Below are 18244 nucleotides of genomic sequence, written 5' to 3' on the forward strand. Positions count from 1 at the left end.
CAGCTTGGACATGATACGACAAAAAAAGCAGCAGCTTTTTTTGTCGATTACATTTTGGTATAGAGCAACAAAGAACCGGGACGACCGAGACGCGCAGCACTAGCTAGAGAATTTTTTATTGTTGCAACTCGCACCAGTTACGAAAATCTGGACGACCCGCGCATTTAGAATGTTCGAGGCAAAAATATGGATAGAAATCAGGCTGGAAAGCATCACAAGTTGTCGCAGGTACTTATTTAGCCAGTCTGCCTGTGAACGTCGATTTTGTCACTATTCTTGCCCTGGACTAGCACCGTAATCACAGTCACTAAACGCTTGTGCTTGATTGAGAGACACTGCATTCGGTGCAGAATGTAGTTTTCTTACTGCTCTGGACAGTGACAATAATATCTGAGGAATGTATTTTCAACCACAAATTTGTAAATAATTACAATTGTTTTTGAAATAGCCACGTTTTAGTAACTAAATACTCACGTCAAATACATTACCCAATTTGTAATTAAATACGAATGCAAAATACACAAAGTATTTGAAATGCGTATTTCAACTACTTGTATTTGAAATACTGCCCATCCCTGGATTGAATCTATGGTTATAGTGTCGGAAACTTGCGTGTTCTTCTCCATCAATGTGTGGGTAATCGATCATTCGCTGCCTCGGTCATTCGTCCACGTTGGTGGGGCGAAGACTTTTTCCCAAGTACAGAGTGCGTGAATCGAATAACGTTTCTTTTTATTTTTCGATCTGTTGGGAACCTCAGTCCTGTTTTCCGACGGCTTCAATGTTTCCGTTCTTTGAAGCAGGAACATTTTAACCTTCTAAATTTACTCCGTGCAGCTGCGAACCAACATCATCTTGGCTTCGAGCATGTTACCGCTCCGGAGAAATTTGTAAAGGAGACCCTTCTAGTGGCGTTCGCGCTTTTCTTTGTTTTTTTTTGTGTTTCATTGTTCGGCATCTGACGTCAAGGAGATGACGTATAAACGTAAAAGCTTTTTTTATTCTTTTTTTACGTTAGAACGCGCGAAGTTTGTAGCCTCCCCTGCAAAAGGGACCGGACGGTTGTTAATTCGACTTTTTATTGCTGTGTAGGATTTTCACACGAGGGTGCCCAACGGTCCACTCCATTTCGCCTTATGATGTACCGCGGGAACGGCTATACAAGCGCCAGCCCGCTACTTGCTCTAGGACGCGTCTCGGCGGCACAAGCTCTCGTACATTAAAAGCCGCTGCCAGCGCCTTCTATAGCCTTCACTGCGGCACAACATAAGCTGCTCGGTGTACACAGTCTCATCTTTACTGCCGCCATGTCTGTCAACTGATGCTGCTTGAAGCTCTCACATTAAAAAACGGGGGAGTATATGTTTGAACAACACCCCCAAGATTGCAAAGAGGCGAGCGCGGGTGCACAGAGTGCACAGTGTTCGGCCGTGACTCGTGTTCAATCGTTGGCAACACGAATCCCGGCCGAGTGCTCACGCAACACTCGTGCCCGATCGATGTCCTGCATTCGCGTCTTGTCTGCCTTCTTTGTCTGTACCGGTAAGGCACACATTAGAAGTGGTAAAATGCACTTGTAATCGATTACTTTTTGAAGTAATTTTTTAATCGTTTGAATACATTGATTGGAAAGTAATCGCAAGAGTTATCTGATTACATTTGGAATTATCAAAATTACTTGTACCCGCTGCTATTTCCCCTTTTGTTTCTATCAAGAAATCCTCGAACCATATCTCCGACAGGAGGGTGTTTTACCCGAAATTGGTGAATTGAGAAGTAGCTTGTAATTCGGTGATTCTAATCTAATAATGAACAGCACAAAATACCAGTTTTGAAACCGATAGAAAAAAAAGTCGTTTTGAAAATCTGAAGTATTAGTACCGGAAAAGCAATGGTTACTCATTTAAATTAACGGCCAACAGCTTTTCTTCTCGAGCAAATTGAGAGTAATTGTAATTGTAATCCATTCCTTTTTTTTTCGTGTAACGTTTACAAGACTGGTTGTAATCGATTACTTTCTGGTGGTACTCTGTAATCATTAGATTACCTTTATTAGGTAGTAATCACGAAAGTAGATTGATTGATTTTGAAAGCAATTTGCAACCATTACTGTATTGTCTTTTTTTATAATTATCAAATTTTTTAAATTACTTTTTCTTCTCAAGTAATCGAGTAATCTGTAAGAATACATGGAAGGATACAAACATAGAGGACGGGGACGGAACCGGCTTCTTTCATTTAGCGACAACGTACATTGACACGGAAGATAAATACTGCCCCCGAGGATTTCGACGTTCTCGAAGGGGGAAAGGAGAGAACTGGTAAAGGAAAGGGAAATTTACTATAAATTTAAAAGTTTAAACAGCACTAGCGTCACGACGAGATATCAGTAATCTAGTCATCTCTGGTTGCGAGAATTTGACTGTCTCTGTCAGTGATAATAAAGGTAAAGAAATGTTCTTGACAGTCCCCATGGCAAATGATTCAATGATTTATCTTCCAAATCTGTTCTTGTGCCCCCCCCCCCCCCCCCCCAAACCCCCCAGTATCCTTGTATCGGATACTCGTAACTTCAAAAACGCTGTCAGTAAACACAACGCCTGTATAAATGTGTAAATAATCGTCGACACACCTAAACGCTAGACTCCCTGAAATGAGTTGTCCCAACGATCTTCCTTGTCAGCAAAAAGGACGATTTCACTAAGGACAGGTGCAAGGCAAGAGCCTACACATGGGCGTGCGAACGGGGGGGGGGGGGGGGGGGGGGGGCAAGGGCGGCGCTTGCCCCCCCCCCCCCCCCCCCCCCCCCACCCCCCCCCCCGTTCTCTGAGTGGGCAGGAGGCAAGGCATGTGTTTTGCCCCCCCTGAAAAAGCCGCCACTGGGCACGGCAAACACTAGCAAGCGGTGCCAGAGGCATACCAAGGGACCGCCCCGGCCATTGGGGGGGGGAGGGTGGGGGGGGGGGGGGGGGTGCGGGGGCGGGGGCGAGGTGGGGAGGGGAGGGAAGGGAAGGGAAGGGAGAGAGGGAGGGTTTTGGTTTGCCCCCCATTCAAAAACAAGTTGGTACGCCACTGAGCCTATACATACTCCCTTCTTTTGTCTGTAAATCTTTCCTTCATATTCAACTTATGTGGAGTACGACAGCGGGTCCTACGAGCCATCGGAGCCTATCCAAAACCACGTGAATGTCACGTGACCTTGGAGACGCGCGGAAAGCGCGCGCGGAAAGCGACGCGCGGAAAGCGTGACACGGATTGGCTTGGATAGCTCGCAGAGTCCCGAGACAAATGACGTCACGATTGCGGCGGATGGGGGCGTTCTCTCCGCTGGCTGCTCTCCGAGCGTTTGCCAGTGTGGGCCGTTATAACGATAAATACAGCTATCCGCTCAAAATAGAAACGTGCGACTGTCATTTATCGATATTGTGGAACACATTCAACCTATATTTCTGAACACGACAGGTATATTTCAAATTTCGTAGAAGTATCCCTTTAATATTCCAAGTGGTGTTTTCCCCGGCCCAGTGCATGAAGCCGGCATGCTTTGCGCGGGTGATGATAAACGCGGCAAAGGTGCATAGCACAGCTTCTCGTTTCCGGGTGCTGGTTATCGACGCGTAGAGAAGTCAGAATGTTCTCCGATCGTTAGCCTATATATCTGTCGCTATCCACTGCAGTCGAAGAATGGGTCCAGGAAGTGCAGGCTTCGTATCTTTCGGCTTCCTTCCAAAGATCGGCTCCGATTATGTGACGTGTGTGACGTGTGCACGCGGACAAACCCTTCAGAATTATATATATATATATTTTTTTTACGGCTCTTATAGATATACACATTGTTGTTTGCTCGTCACTTATCACTGAGCGATTATAGTTGGGTTAGGTATACGGCTACGTTAACAGCTGCCGTCCGCTCTTTTTTTCTTCTTCGAAAGCTATCAGATAGGAAAACTGCGTGAGATAAACGAACACACCTGGACGATATATGCCGAAGGACGAATTAGCCGCTTCCAAGGTTTATCTTGATATCGCGTGACCCGAATTAGGCGTGGAAAACGACAAACAAACTCGATTTTAACTTGAATTAATTTTAGAAAATAAATTTCACCGCTTTCCAAATCGCTCTGCTCCGCAGATATTATCTGCCAAACAAAGATTTGGTAGGTACAAGTACGCTTGCTCCAGACCTCGGAAAAGATTCTAGATCATGTTGACCTTATTGAACTGCAGGGACAGATCGAGCCAAAGAATGGAGGTTCTATGTCCACTGCGAATTATTCTTTGAACTTCTTTCGTTTCGACTAGCGCATAAAAAAAAAATGAGCAACTTTGATTTAACAGGAGCAGCAGACGACATTGTTTGGGAGCTCTCAGGTCAGATGTGTTCAGAAACCTGACAGGTCCTAAGATGGAGCCAGAGAGGCCGCGCATGCAGCTGATTGCGTAAGCAACGAGGCTTTATAAAAAATTGGCAGCGACCTTTGCCTTTGAAGTTCTCTAATGCCTGAAATGCATTATACGGAATTGGTGTGTCACGTGATTTATATTTTCCCGCTAAATTTAGCGGGGAAACTAAGCTGACCTGAAGGTCCCGTGCCGTTAATTTCCCCAAGGTCCTTAAAGTTTTAATGCAGGCGTCTGGAATTCGCGAAATTTAGCGGCCGCGATTATGTCCTCTGTGATGGATTCGCGAAAAATGGGGGCCGCGAAAATGAAGGGGATTACTGTGGGTCCCTTGACGTCATATGACATCACGTGGCGCCACTTTCCTGCCAAGTTTAGCGTGGAAACTGAATTGGTCTGTATGTCCAGTGACGTCAGGTCACGTGACATCAATCTGCCAGCTAAGTTTAGCTGAGGATTTAGCTCGTGATATCAATTTCCCCGCTAAATTTACCGGGAAATGCGTGGACAGACTGACAAAAGTTTTTGGGTCGGGGGTAGCGTGAAAAAGCACTTCTTACTTTAAAATCGAAAAGACCGTGTGAACCCTTATATCACGTGTTCTTTAAGAAAATATTCATCTTACTTAAGTTTATCAAAACTCTTTATTGATAATTTTACACGTTTATGTCTAAATATATACTGAAAGAACATTAATTGCACTTGAAAACCGTTATTTTTTCCCCATTGCCAACTTAAAACAAAGCGCTCAATTCCGCTCTCCCCCCCTCCCCCCCCCCCCCCCCCCCCGGCCCCCAATTTTTTTCTTTTTTTTAATATAAGGTTCGAAAACGAAAGACCCTACAGTAACGTTGGTCAAATACCCGTGCCACACGGGCAACTCGAATGCCATTTACAACGAATGACATTAGCCCCAAATGTAATTCGACTGATGCTACACGGCCTGCACGAAGGGCATTCGCTGCAAAGGTCATGTGCCACCGAAGGGGCTCGACGGAACTCGTTCGCCTTCGGTCACGGGCCAAATGTGTAGCCTCTACCCCAGGCCCCAAGTAAAAAGAACACCAATGTGATTACGTTAATCAAAGTATACCCGAACTAAAAGTTATTTATTTGGGTTTGTTTTTATATATGCATTCTTTTATACTAGATTTGAAGCGCGGCTTGTCACATAATTGCAAGCGGCTACTCTTTAACCCAGTAGACACGGCCACTTCGCCTGCGTCGCCATGTTTTTCGCGTTTCTTCTTGGTTTTGTTACGTTTTGTTCGAACTTCCAACTTTCTTCCGATGGAGCCGCAAGCGCCGCAAGAAACCAGCTCTGGTTTCTTGGGTACCGCCAGCGCCCATCGGTGCACGGGGCGGTGCGCAGCGAAAGCAGCAGCCAGAGCCTCGGAGTTCGAGAGCAGCTGCTCTTCGATTTCACGAACGCGAGAGTGAGCGTCCTCAGCTTCGGCTTCGAGCCTCTGCTGCTCGGCACGGTGCTTGGCGCGTAAATAAATGAGGGCGCTCATTAACCGTCGCACCCGCTTACCGTCCTCCGGTGCAAGGGCCGACACTCGCGACTGTACAGGCGCCATTTCCTTTCGACAAAGATCAAAGAGCGTGTTGGTGAAAATACAAGAGTCAAAGAAAGAATAAAAACACTTAGGGACAAGGACCGACAGCACAGTTCTGTCAACTAGCAACACACATTTGCTGATGTCTCCTTCAATAGTACTATCTCCCTCCTAACGTTTGAGACTAAAGAGGAAGATACGGAAAATATTTTATTTATATACGCCCGGAAAAAAACACAAAATCACCTCCAATACACTAGAACAGGGGTGGCCAAACCGCGGCTCGCGAGCCGCATGCGGGTCTTTGCTGATCCAAGTGTGGCTCGCGGATCCCTCGTAAGAGGACCCCTCCCCCCTTTCCCGCATTTCCCCAGGAAAAAAAAAAAGTGATTTCAGGCAGAATGAAGTACGGCTCGCGGTTTGGCAACCTTGTACCTTCATACGTACTGTGCGTTGTACCTCCATACTGTACGTACAGTCTGACTGTACGTACAGTCAGACTCTGAAAAATTATTTTAACTTGCCCCCCCCCCCCCCCCCCCCCCCTCTGGCTCTTCGAAGTTTTGTGGTTTCGTTTGCGGCTCTTAGGCCTGGTCTGCCTAGCCACCCCTGCACTAGAAGATAAAGAAATTCAGAAAGAAAGAAAAAAGAATAACTATTTACAAATTCTGATAGAGGGCCCTTTGACTAATCCAGCTCTGGCTTCAGATAGTTCATCTTAACTCTGGACAACGCGAGAGAAGGAGCAGCGATGTTGTGATCGTCACCGGTTACCTTGTATGCTTCAATGATCTCTCGGCCGAGCTTGTTCTCGTGTCTGCCAATCGTGCTGGTGTCCTGGAACCGGGCTTCACAGTTCGTGCAGAGGCGTTGATGCACAACTATTGGGTGAAAAGAGTCGCTCGAAGCACGGGAGACCTTGAGGACGTGCTCTCGTAGGCGGGTGTTTAGGCAACGCCCTGTCTGTCCAATGTATCGGTCACCACATGAGAAAGGGATGGAGTATACTACCCCCTCTTCACAGGGAACGGTTTGATTGGCATGTTTGATGGAACACCTTTTGAAGGATTCGTTATTGTTCACTCGCCCGCACAGGCGCAACTTGCACGAGAAGACAACTGAAGTGTTGAAGCGCGCTGCAATTCCCTTCAGTCTGTGCGCCGAGTTGTGCACATATGGAATGCAGATAACATGTGAAGACTTACTACGTGGAGCACGGGGCCTTTGGGTGGCTAGAATTAACTGAACAAGAATGGTGCTCAGTAGACCTTGCAGATAACCAGCTTTGAGGAGACGTTCTTGTTGTTTTGCAATGCTTAAGCTTGCAAAGTGAGAACAGGATTTGGTGCGAGAAGATTGAAGGAGAGACCGAATGATTCCATGTTTTACCAGTTTAGAATGGGAACTGCACAATGGAAGAATAGGTTTCCGAGGTCGTTGTTGGAAGGCCCAACAAATGCCGGTCGGAAGAAGATGGAGACGAAGATCGACATACTGGAGACCATCGCCTGAACTGTCTTCCCTTGTGAAATTCAGGCCTGAGGACGAAGAAGTAAAGGCTTGAACTACAGAATTAGAAGAAACTGAGATCGGGTGAATAACTAAATAATCATCCACGTAACGAAAAACATGGAAGACAAGTGTCAACTCCTCAAGGCGTGCTTCAATCTCCCGATCCACATACAGAAGAAATATTTCGCTGAGGACCGGGGCAAGGCCTATGCAGACACCTTTCTTTTGCCTGAGAATTTCCTTTCCATGTTTGACGAGTGCTGACTTTAGATATAGGGCCAAAAGGTCTATGAAACCCCGTTCAGATACCCCAGATGAGTTCTGAAAGTCGCATGGGCCATGTTCGTGGATGGCACTTGATACAGAATCCATAAGAAATGCGGGATGTAATCGGTAATATAATTCCTCGATGTCTAACGACATGGTAAGGGCCTCGGGAGTAGAATGGAGGTCATGAAGTCGAGATACAAGTTCTGTGGAGTTGGCAACTCGGAAAGGTTGGTTGAGACTGATCGATGACAGATGCTTTTGCAGAAAAAGACCAAAAGGCGTCTGCCAACATCCCTTTTCTGAAATGATGCTTCTTAAGGGAACTCCTTCTTTATGGGTTTTTGCCGTGAAAAACAAGTTAGATATTGCTTAGAAGGAGCCCTTTAAGAGCCGGGAGATTAAAGGAGCAGCAAAGTTGCTTTGCCTTTGAACGGAGAGAGCCTGAAGGCCTAGGGGGCTATGTTGCGCTTTTTGCACTCCCCGGAGACTAGGGAGAGGGAAGTGACGTCAACGATACAGCAAACGCAGATTGGGTGTTGATTTCGTTTTCTTCTGTCAACATCCAATCTGCATTTGCTGTGTCGTTGACGTCACTTCCCTCTTCCAAGTCTCCCGGGAGTGCAAAAAGCGCAACATAGCACCCCTAGTCTTTAGAGTATCAAAATTCTTTTCTGCCCATAGGAACCTTTATCTAAGATGAAAACGACACCTGTTTTATCTGATTCGAGTAGTTTCAGGTGACTTTGCAATTCTTCGACTGTAGCCCGGATCGGAACTTTGCCCGTAGGTGGAAGAGGATGGGCGCAGGCGGATCGGACTCCAGCATCAAGAAAAGCTTGCCGGTCTTGTTCTGGAATGTGAGTCGCAACAGAATGGACTGAAGTTAGTTGGTGGACTCTTGTAGTTGGAATATTCGGAGAATACTTGGGACCCTTGGCAAGGAGATCCAAGGTTGATGGTCACATAGAACGACCGGAGGCTCTAATAATTCTCTTTTCGCTTTGGTCAGCTTCTGGCTTTGGCTTATTGTGGCTAGAGCAACTAGAGCGTCACCAATAAATGAATTACAGCGGAAACGCAAAAAAAAAAAAAACATGAAGTAATTGACTGCAAAATGTGTTTAAAACTATCTATAGACCCTTTTTAGGGATCATAACCTTGAACAAACGTGTTTAGCTTATAAAAGCTTTACAATTAGTTTTCTTCAGAGAGCAGGCGCTATCATCATCATGGCGCAAAATGATATTCGAAACGTACGTGTAGCAGGGGCTTGAAATGTAATGTCACTCGGCGCCCGAATGTGATTCGCCCTGAATTGCATTTGCCATGTCCGTGTGGCAGTAGCAGCAGTGAATCTATTTTTATCTTTCTTTTTTTCCTTTTTCACTTTCACCTTGTCTTTCTCTAGATGTTCTATTAAATTGACAGTTGTAAGTAAGCGTTCTGTCCTGTCCCCTTCTTCTCTTCTTAGTCATTTGCCATTTTTAAACCATGTTCAACCAACTAGCCACCCAATTGATCTTGATAGTATTTTATGCCTCGTAACTTCCAGGCGATTGCCTGAAAGATAAATTAAAATTGCCCTCTCGACCTCTCGCCACAGGTTTGACGATCACTTTTGTATTTAAGAAAATGGACAAGAATGACATGAAGGTGCGCTATTTAAAGCGTCACTTGTTATATTTAAAAAAAGTGAGTTTTAAGAGAGTGAAACGAGCAAATCTGACACGAGACGTGGCTGAATGGATACGTATCAGAAGGCAAAAAAATGAGCGTGACAATCTGATGAGACAACTTTCTTTTTGCCTTTTTTGCTTCCGTCATGTCGGTCTGCAAAAATGTCGTGATTCCTACATAATTTTTTTTAACACTAAATTTTTGCGAACACGGAGGGTCGCTTTTTTGGCTTAAAGGGGCGGTGCAACGATATTCAATTGGAATGTTTTTCATTTTACACGAGCTTACTGGCATTAGTGGGACTCAAGGATTTTCGCACGCAACGCCACTGGCCGAGAAACTCCTTTGTTGCGGTGTAACATCAAGGGCCAAGGCGAGCGTTTTCATTCAATCTCTCCTTCACAAAACTTGATGACGTAGCCCGGCGGTCGGAGTACCGCCGAGTTTTCAAACACATGGGGCTCTATGGCACCAGAAACCGAAAACGAGCGAAAATGGGCTCCATTTTCCCATTGAAATTTTCAGAAAATAACTTATAACTTTTGATGAAGTTATCGGATCGGGCTGAAACTCTGGCATCTGGTTGTGACCTCTAGCTCTACCTTTGGGCGGAGAATGAGCGTTCGGGCGATGCCTGGTTTATTCTTGCGGTAAAAAAGACCATGTAAATTTTCTTTTGTGACACCCGTGTCCCTCTAGAGCGACAGAAAGAAACAAACGACAGCGACAAGGCTCAAACCAGTCTTTCGCGATTTGAGAGGCTTTATAAAATGAAGCCTTTATTCTACAAAGCCCCTCAAAGGCTATGCTCAAACACGAGCATCGTGCACGCGAGGGTATCTTTGACAAACTTGCAATCACTCGTGCTTACTTCACGAGCACCGAACGACTAAACGCCTGCCAAAGGGACCATCGCGAGCATGCTGCATGGGTTTGAGGCTCGTCGCTTTCTTTTGTTTCTCTCTGTCGCTCTAGTGGGACACGGGCATAAGCAGTGTGGCGCCGACTTCACAGCCAGCTTGTGACATTGAAAACAAGAACGCATATTTCCTCTGAGAAGCGGGGATTACGTCAAGCTAAATCGAGGAAATTTTAAATCTTAATGGTACGGATAAAGTCAGCACGTAAGGTGCAGCGTCTCACGTGACGTAACCTAACGGTACGACATCCCGTGACACTGTGATGTCACATGACACCATACCGTGACGTGATATCACGTGACGCTACGGCAATTTCCCCTCTAAATTTAGCGTGAGAATCGATGTCACGTTACGTTCTGATGTCATGCGGCGAGATCCACACGAACGAGAAAGGCCCGTAAGAGGTTCCTATAATTTTGCCTTCATAAAGCTTTAGTGGTAGTTAAATGGGAAATAATGGATGTGAATGATAAACTATCAGCTGTATAGACCTTTCTAGTAATCGCCTTCTGCGCGCCGTTATCTTTGTCTACTGGACTGTGGGAAGCATTCTGAGCGTGTGCGGGAGCTATCCCTTTCACGAAATATGAGACGCCGCGCACGCTAAATGAATGGATAGATGGATGTTAAGGAGGGCACTTAAGTGGATAGTGAGATCGTCTAGTTATTGTCGTAACTCAATCTACGGGCTCTAAGCATCCTAAAAATCCCTTAATTGCATTCAAGGGCGGCCGATTTCCCCATTAAAGATCCAACGGGCGATAGCTTGCGCAGTGTGTCTGAAAAGACAAACATATGGTTCCTCCCACCGGTGCCGCAATGCATCGAAGGAGCTTAGAGTGCCTACATACACACGCGCGCTTTTGCTTGAGTGGTGACATCTCAGCCATTTTTCCGGACAGACAGACATGTAGGCACCCTAAAGGAGCTTTAGTCTTTCTGCACGTGCGACAACCTCGCTGGAGCTCTGCGCGTGTGCAGCATGAGGCAGCACAAGCCGCCTTGTGCACTGCTGCCTGCCTCCTGCGAACTAAAGTTATGGCGGCGTCACGCATACGCCGAACGCTGGGCGAGATCGGTCTATTGTCTCCCACTAACAGCATCCACGGTCCAGTGACTAAGCCTTTTTCGACCGAGTGATGAGGGCAGTAAGGGTGTCTCTACTCGGTTCCCGTTCTAACTCCGAGCGCAGCCGCAACGTTACGCTATCTGACAGAGCCAATCAGGCGGCTCCAAACGGGCGACGGCGCTTGTCACGTCTTTGTGGGTTCTGACGTCCGCCACTTCGGAGGCGCTGCTGTCGGCACTGCGCATGCGCAGAAGCTTCACCTCGCGCGAATCTGGTTTCCGCGCAGGACCCACGCCCGGTGTGGGCAAACGCGGGCTCGTTTGTAAGCAGTGTGCACTCGGTGCGTAGGGGGCCGTTCTATATGGTTTCGATTAAAATGGCGGTCATCTGAATGATCGTCGTATAGAACGGCAGTATACGAGTTTGGGTTTCGCTTTGTGAAATACGAGCGACATACATAAGAGCCGTGCCTCGTATACTTCCACGTCGGGAAGGTGTAAGGAAACTTCCTTGTTCGGATGCCGACCATCCAGGAGGCTCTAGGTATAGCGCGATTCTCACACAGCAGCCATTGCTGAAAGTTGCGAATCACCGTCTCAACCAACCGCGGACGGCGGAGGAGTAAAGCGATGTTGGTGGAAAAGCGAAATGGCAATAAAAATATGACAAATTGCGAGGCAATCGTGTTGGATACGTTTGTTTCTGCATCACAAAAGTTTAGCGATCCTCGTGAGTTTCCAGACGCTTACGTTCATGGCACTCTTCATTAGATAGTTTAACGCGTACACTGTGTACACTCGATAGTTGCTCCTCGAACAAAAGCGATACCACCGCCAATCGGGCTGATAAACCCCGCGATCTTCCAGTGCCTTCCATACTCTATGAGCAGTGGTTCTCCAATGGGGGTCCGCGGACCCTTTAGGGTCCGCGAAGGCATTTCAGGGGTCCGCGAAGCCCTGCCTCATCGATCAAGCCTGGCAATCGAAAGTTGCCTTTTTTCAAGTCAAGAAATGTTTCAGCTCTCGAGCCAGTTTTCTCGTGTATATGTCAATAAGCGAGGTTTACTTCCCACTAGCCCTTAGTTATATCTCTTTATTCAATTAATATTATATTTAACATATACCTTTCCCCTTCCCTCACCACGAACAAGGTCCTCCATCATCTCCGCCAATCCATAAGGGGTAACAGGGAAACATCGATGGTTGAGAACCGTTGCTCTAGAGCTCATCCAACACCACCAGGACAGAAGGCCTCCGCGTGGTCTCCTCTCCCTCTGTGAAACGTCATCAGAGTCGGATCGCGCTAACTCGGCTATTGTGCCCGAGCCAGACCTTCGACGCGCTGATTGGGCACGAGCCCCAGCCGAACACTGACGCAGCACTCCTGCCCAATCTCACGCCTCGATCGATCTGACAGTGAGGACGTATGCGCAGGCCTTCTGTCTATAGATGGTGTTGGCTCATCTCCCTCAGTGCGCACAGGTGACCGGGCTGGTCTTCCACGCCTACCTCACTCCCCCTCGCCTACTCGTTTAATCACGCGACCTCCTCGTTAATTAACCAATCAACGTTGAGCAGCTCACTCATCTCTCACCCGATAACGACGACAATAAGTGTCGATTCTCGCGGCCACGCTTTTAATCAGCATTCACTTTTATCTGGGCTTCACGAAATGCCAAACACCTCCTAAGAATGTTGTCAACTCGCCATCTGCTGGACGCAGAGCTGATGCCCCGCAGAGCTTCCGCGCCAAATGGCATTTCAGCTTACGGTGAGAAGTCGTGACGTGCTCAAAAGACATTCGTTTAATAATTATATGTGGTCGGGGTTCCATTCCCGCCTGGTACGTTGATCCATAGCCTCCTATATACTGGCACAGCCTGGCAGACCGCCACGAGAAGCGGCTGCCGAAATGGAAAAGCTGGAGCGACAGACAACGGATGAGAGGAGAGCCACATGACTGGCGCCCCGCTGCGGCGAGACGCCGAAGCACACTTCTGCCGAGCGAACAAATGTTTCGGGTTCTCACCGCTTCAAAGGCTGTCCGCTGACGTCCAGGTTCCCAGAGAAATGGCTCTTCGATGCTCTGTGCTACCAGATCCTTTCGCTCCAAATCTGCGACCGGGCACTCTATTGCTCCGTCGTCGAACTTCTGGGAGTATAAAGGAGGCTATGGTTGATTGTACTGTCAGAAACGCTCGGACTTGGTGTAAAATGGGAGTGTCGAAGCGAAGTCTGTAGTTTAGTCTGACGTCGGGCTACATTCGGGTCCCCATTTCCGTTCCAGAAGTGCGAAGGCAACCAGAGCCCCGAGCACCGGCGCTTCAGCCTCGACCCGCAGATCACTTCGTTCGAGGTGCTCCAGAACCTGCTGGCCAGGGCCTTCGACATCCGAGGGTGAGTACTCTGACGCCGCTCTCACCCCCGCGGATTTAAATATGCCAACACTTCATCCCGCTAAATGGCTGGGCAAAACAAGACATCATCTTCTGCGGTCGCGGCATTTGCTGTACAGCAGGTTTTCCTCTGATCCCAAATCTCCATGACACTTTTTTTTTTGTCGTGCGCAGCATTTTTTGTGGTCTGTTTAAACACTACACACGACTAGGGGTGCTATGTTGTGCTTTTTGGACTCCCAGGAGACTTGGAAGAAGGAAATGACGTCAACGACTATAGCAAACGCAGATTGGATGTTGACAAAAGAAAACAAAATCAACATCCAATCTGCATTTGCTGCGTTGTTGACGTCACTTCTTTCTCCCTAGTCTCCTGGGAGTCCAAAACGTGCAACATAGCCCCCCAGGCTCAATCTAGCCCCCTTGCTCACTAGACGTTTCTACACGATCGAGGTACTATCGGCATTGAATTAAATGCGAACGCCGGAAACGCGGGGTCTTCACAGAGCCCTTTTCTTCGATACACACGCTACTTGAGGCTCACTAAACTGCGGAGTGTATAGAGGGAGGCTGGGAGGGCGTCCGCATCCAAGGCAAGCGTATAGTTTTCACTGATAAGAGCATACGGCTTCCTTTTACGTCTTATTCGTATACCTTCGCGCAACTAGCTTTGACAGAGTTGTAGCACTAAGCTATTGGACGAGGATAAAAGCGGACTTTAACGATTTCAGTCCCTTCCACGCAAAACTTGACGGCGTAGCACAGGGGCTTCGCTGCGTTGACGTAATCTATATGGCGATGGTGTGAGGTTATTTGAATGCGGCTCGTTAATTGGACACGAGCGTGGCGTGAGCACTCAGTTTGGCGTCGTGACACAATCAATGCCTCGGTGTCCAATCGCTGCGATGACGGGAACAGCTGGACAGTAACAATGGCTGCAAGTCGGCGACCGCCTGCTTTGTTAACCCCAGCGCGGCATACGGGCTATTTGTCGCGATAAGTCAAGTAATTAACTCGGATTTGTTCGTGAACCTTTGAAGTAGTAAAAATAAAGATGTCTCAATTAGAAACGTACTGAGCGTCATCGGAAACTACTAAATCAGTCAATTTTAGCAAGATTTGGGGCAGTGCGCTATAAAGTAACGCCTCGTGCAACAACGGGCGCAAAACCAGCGACGAGGACACGCGCGGACGCGTTCTCACACCCGAGGCCTCGCGTTGCACCAGGGGTAAGTTTAGCGCACCATCCCACTAGCTCCGAGTCTTTCTCAAATAGACTGATTTAGTAGGTTCCGACTATTCTCAGCAAGTCTGTAATTGAAACGACATGTTTATCTGCACCAATTAAAAAGCGAGTTAACAAACATGAGTTCATCAGTTGAGTGATCGTGACGATTATCTCCTTATATTATGTTCCTCTGGCTGTATAACTCAACCGCCGGGACCGTATTTGTGTAGTTTTATCATTTAAAAACAGTCTGGAAAGTCTAAAATAAGCATCGTATAAATCGTTTTAATATGGGAACGATGTTTACTCTAAAGACGGTATGTTTATCATTATCATTGTTACTTGTTATTAGTAGTAGTAGCATTTATTGCAATAAACTGCAATAAAAAAAGCGGCCAGAGGATGACCCACATAAAGATTAAAAAAAAAAAACTCTACCACTTAGGACGTCACACTTCGTATCCTTTCTGAAACAGGCAGATTTGGGCTCACTAAGAAGCAGGAAGAGTCTCGGTTGAACGTTATTGAATCGGAAGCGCGGTGTGCGTATCGGGGCGCAACAGGCCCGCTCGACCGAAGCGACGGCAAAGCCGAGCTCAGCGATAAGACGAGCTCTGCGTGCGCGTCGACCCCCTCCGGCGATTAAAAGCCTTATTGTGCGCGGTGTGGACGCGGGCGGTCCTGTTTGCCGAGCGATACCGCACGCGCGACTGCATCGCCCAGCCGGAGCCTCGAGTCAGATAGACTACAATGCTCGCACCACTGTCACTTTCTCGACCCCTCGATAACGGAGCGCAGCACGAACGCTCTTTTAACTCCATCATGTGCGTCAGCGTTCCTCAAAAGAAAAGAAGACGCCCGCGACTTCCACCCTTCAAGCGTCGTCAGTTTCACTTTGCACCGAGAAAGTGAGAGAGTATTGGAGACTAGACCTTGCGGGAAACGTCAGGACGGCGTGCTCCTGTTGGAACGATCAGGGGGTATAGTAAAGCTAGCAGCCTCTGTCTTTACTAGGCTCTTCGAACGCGTTCTAACGCGGAACGCAGGCGTCTGGCGTCTGGCGTCTCGTCTGGCGTCTATTCATGGGCGTAAACAAAAGCAAAATGAAATTAACGGAAAACGTTGGAAGTATAAAGGCACTGTTATACTATGACGCTGTGCGCAGCGAACGTGGCGTAGCGCGGAACGTACGGGCCTTTCATTAGCCGACGGCCAGGAACTCGAGATTTGCGACCAATCAGTATACGTGTGCTCTGCACTAAGCCGCAATCGCTACTCGACGTCGAAGCGTAACAGAGCCTCGACTCGTGGCCTTAGCGTCTTATCGAAGCGCTATAAGGATGCATTCATTTCAGCTGTTTCTTGTATTGTTTTCCCTCATGCGTTTTTTTTTTTTTTTTTTTTTTTTTAGCGCTTTTAGCAACGTGAGCGGGCATATACACAAAGGCGCAATTGAAACGCGACCTCAAAAATGTTAGAGTTTGCTCGCGACGGGCGCTGCTTCAACTTGAGAGCTCCAGGCCTATTCGCGACGACTCCAACTAAATATAGGTGTCGGAGATGCGTGCCTCTGCTGAGCCTGTTTAGTGTGCTGGCTTCACTGAGCGGCACAAATATTCCTGCTTATACGAGGAAGCTAGGGTGTTATGTGCGCATTTTCCCTCCTTATCCTGAAAACAAAAGCGCTGTTTAGCGTAATATTTACGCCAAGAGGCACGTTTTGATTCAGAAAGGAAGCCGAACCTAAACTCAATTTTGAATTTAATTTCTCAGTAGAGGTCTTAATTTCGGATTCTTCCATACTTCAAGACGTGTCTTACATCGTAATTATTTAGTTAAAGTTGTTCGCGGAAACTTTATTTTTTGACATACGTGTTCGATTCAGGCTCTTCAAAATATTTTGGAGATTTCATTGACCCTTTAAAGACAGGGTCTTCGATACACTTTAGAGGTAACAAACTATTGTAATCGTTGAAAAAAAATCATTGCTAATATTTGTGCGTTTTCGCTACCTTTTCTTGCTCAGATAATTGTGATGTGAAATAATAAACTGCGAGCCTTTCAGTGGGTTTTTGGGTATTTAGATGACTAATTGCTTTAATATTATTCCTAGCATAAGAATAACTGAGTAAATCCCATTTTTACATTATGTTCACAAAACGTATAAATTAAGAAGCGCTGTTCTCACTACAGAAACGCAAAGACGCAATCCCACCCAGAGAGCTGAAGTATGTGTTTTGTAAAGCAACGCATGACTCATAGGACTCTATATTGCATTCATTGTTTGACTGCTTGTCTCTATGGATAACGATATCAGTTTTTCATGTGCTAAAAAGAAAACAAGATGATACCTTTCTGTAAATACTATTTTGGTTAAATGGCGTATTCTTGTGATTGCGGCGGTAATTGGGGGCATACATTGCCGTCATTTGTATTAAGAATAATAATATTAAAATTAAGATATTTGAATATGTAATTTTTCAAGCTCTAATAAAATTTGTTTCTTATGATCTAATTTCAAAAGCGCGAACAACTATAACATTCAAAAGTGTGTTAATTATCATCACTGGTGCAAATTGCAGCATTTTTAACTACTAAGTTATAAAAAATAATCTAAAATATATGAAAATATTCTAGCTGATGCGAGAAATTTATGTAGAATTACATTAATCGTGAGTAAAGCATATGGTGCTATCAAAGTCGCGACTTTTGACAATCGGCAAAACTTCCAAAGTCGCCGCCAATATCCTTTCTGACCAAATGCACGAAAATAAATAAATACACATATATAAAAAACAACATTTTTTTGGTTTTAATTACCAATTTTTTATTGCATTTAGTTACTTTCATTTTTAAGCGCCATCCTTTTGTCAATCTTAGCCTTTCCAGTTCAGAAGAACGTTTACTTGCTTGCACATCTGGTCACTGTAGCACGTTCCGTTGGCGTTGGAGCCGGTGGAATTGTAGTGAGTTTCAGTATTGCGTGTACGAGCGAACGCAAACGCTATGTGTTTGTGTTAGCTTTCCGTGTTCCACACTGCGCGTGCGCGGAGCCCGAAATTGCGGTCTTGGATGGTGCATGGCGATGAGGCGCACGCACAACGTGGGGCACGCAACTCTAACGCAAACACACACTGCTTGCGTTTGCTTCTATGCGCAATACTAAAACCCTCTAATAAGGTACAATCCCATACCGGCTGCAGCACTACGTCG

General features: G+C 46.6%; 1 protein-coding gene across 7 annotated transcripts in view; it reads left to right on the top strand.

The window, feature by feature from the left end:
• LOC8038157 (TBC1 domain family member 25) overlaps positions 1-18244 on the top strand; it is a 119303-nt gene that overhangs the window by 85924 nt on the left and 15135 nt on the right. For 5 of the 7 annotated variants that reach the window (XM_040498756.2, XM_029976341.4, XM_029976338.3 and 2 more), the window contains exon 2: positions 13695-13804. In XM_040498756.2, the coding sequence (XP_040354690.2) occupies positions 13695-13804 (110 nt within the window). The remainder of the gene's footprint in view (positions 1-13694; positions 13805-18244) is intronic. The other 2 variants (XM_029976340.3, XM_042286889.1) reach the window with 1 other exon arrangement.

The sequence above is a fragment of the Ixodes scapularis genome, unplaced genomic scaffold (genome assembly GCF_016920785.2).
Source record: "Ixodes scapularis isolate PalLabHiFi unplaced genomic scaffold, ASM1692078v2 PGA_scaffold8__174_contigs__length_109621045, whole genome shotgun sequence".
Classification (NCBI taxonomy): domain Eukaryota; kingdom Metazoa; phylum Arthropoda; class Arachnida; order Ixodida; family Ixodidae; genus Ixodes; species Ixodes scapularis.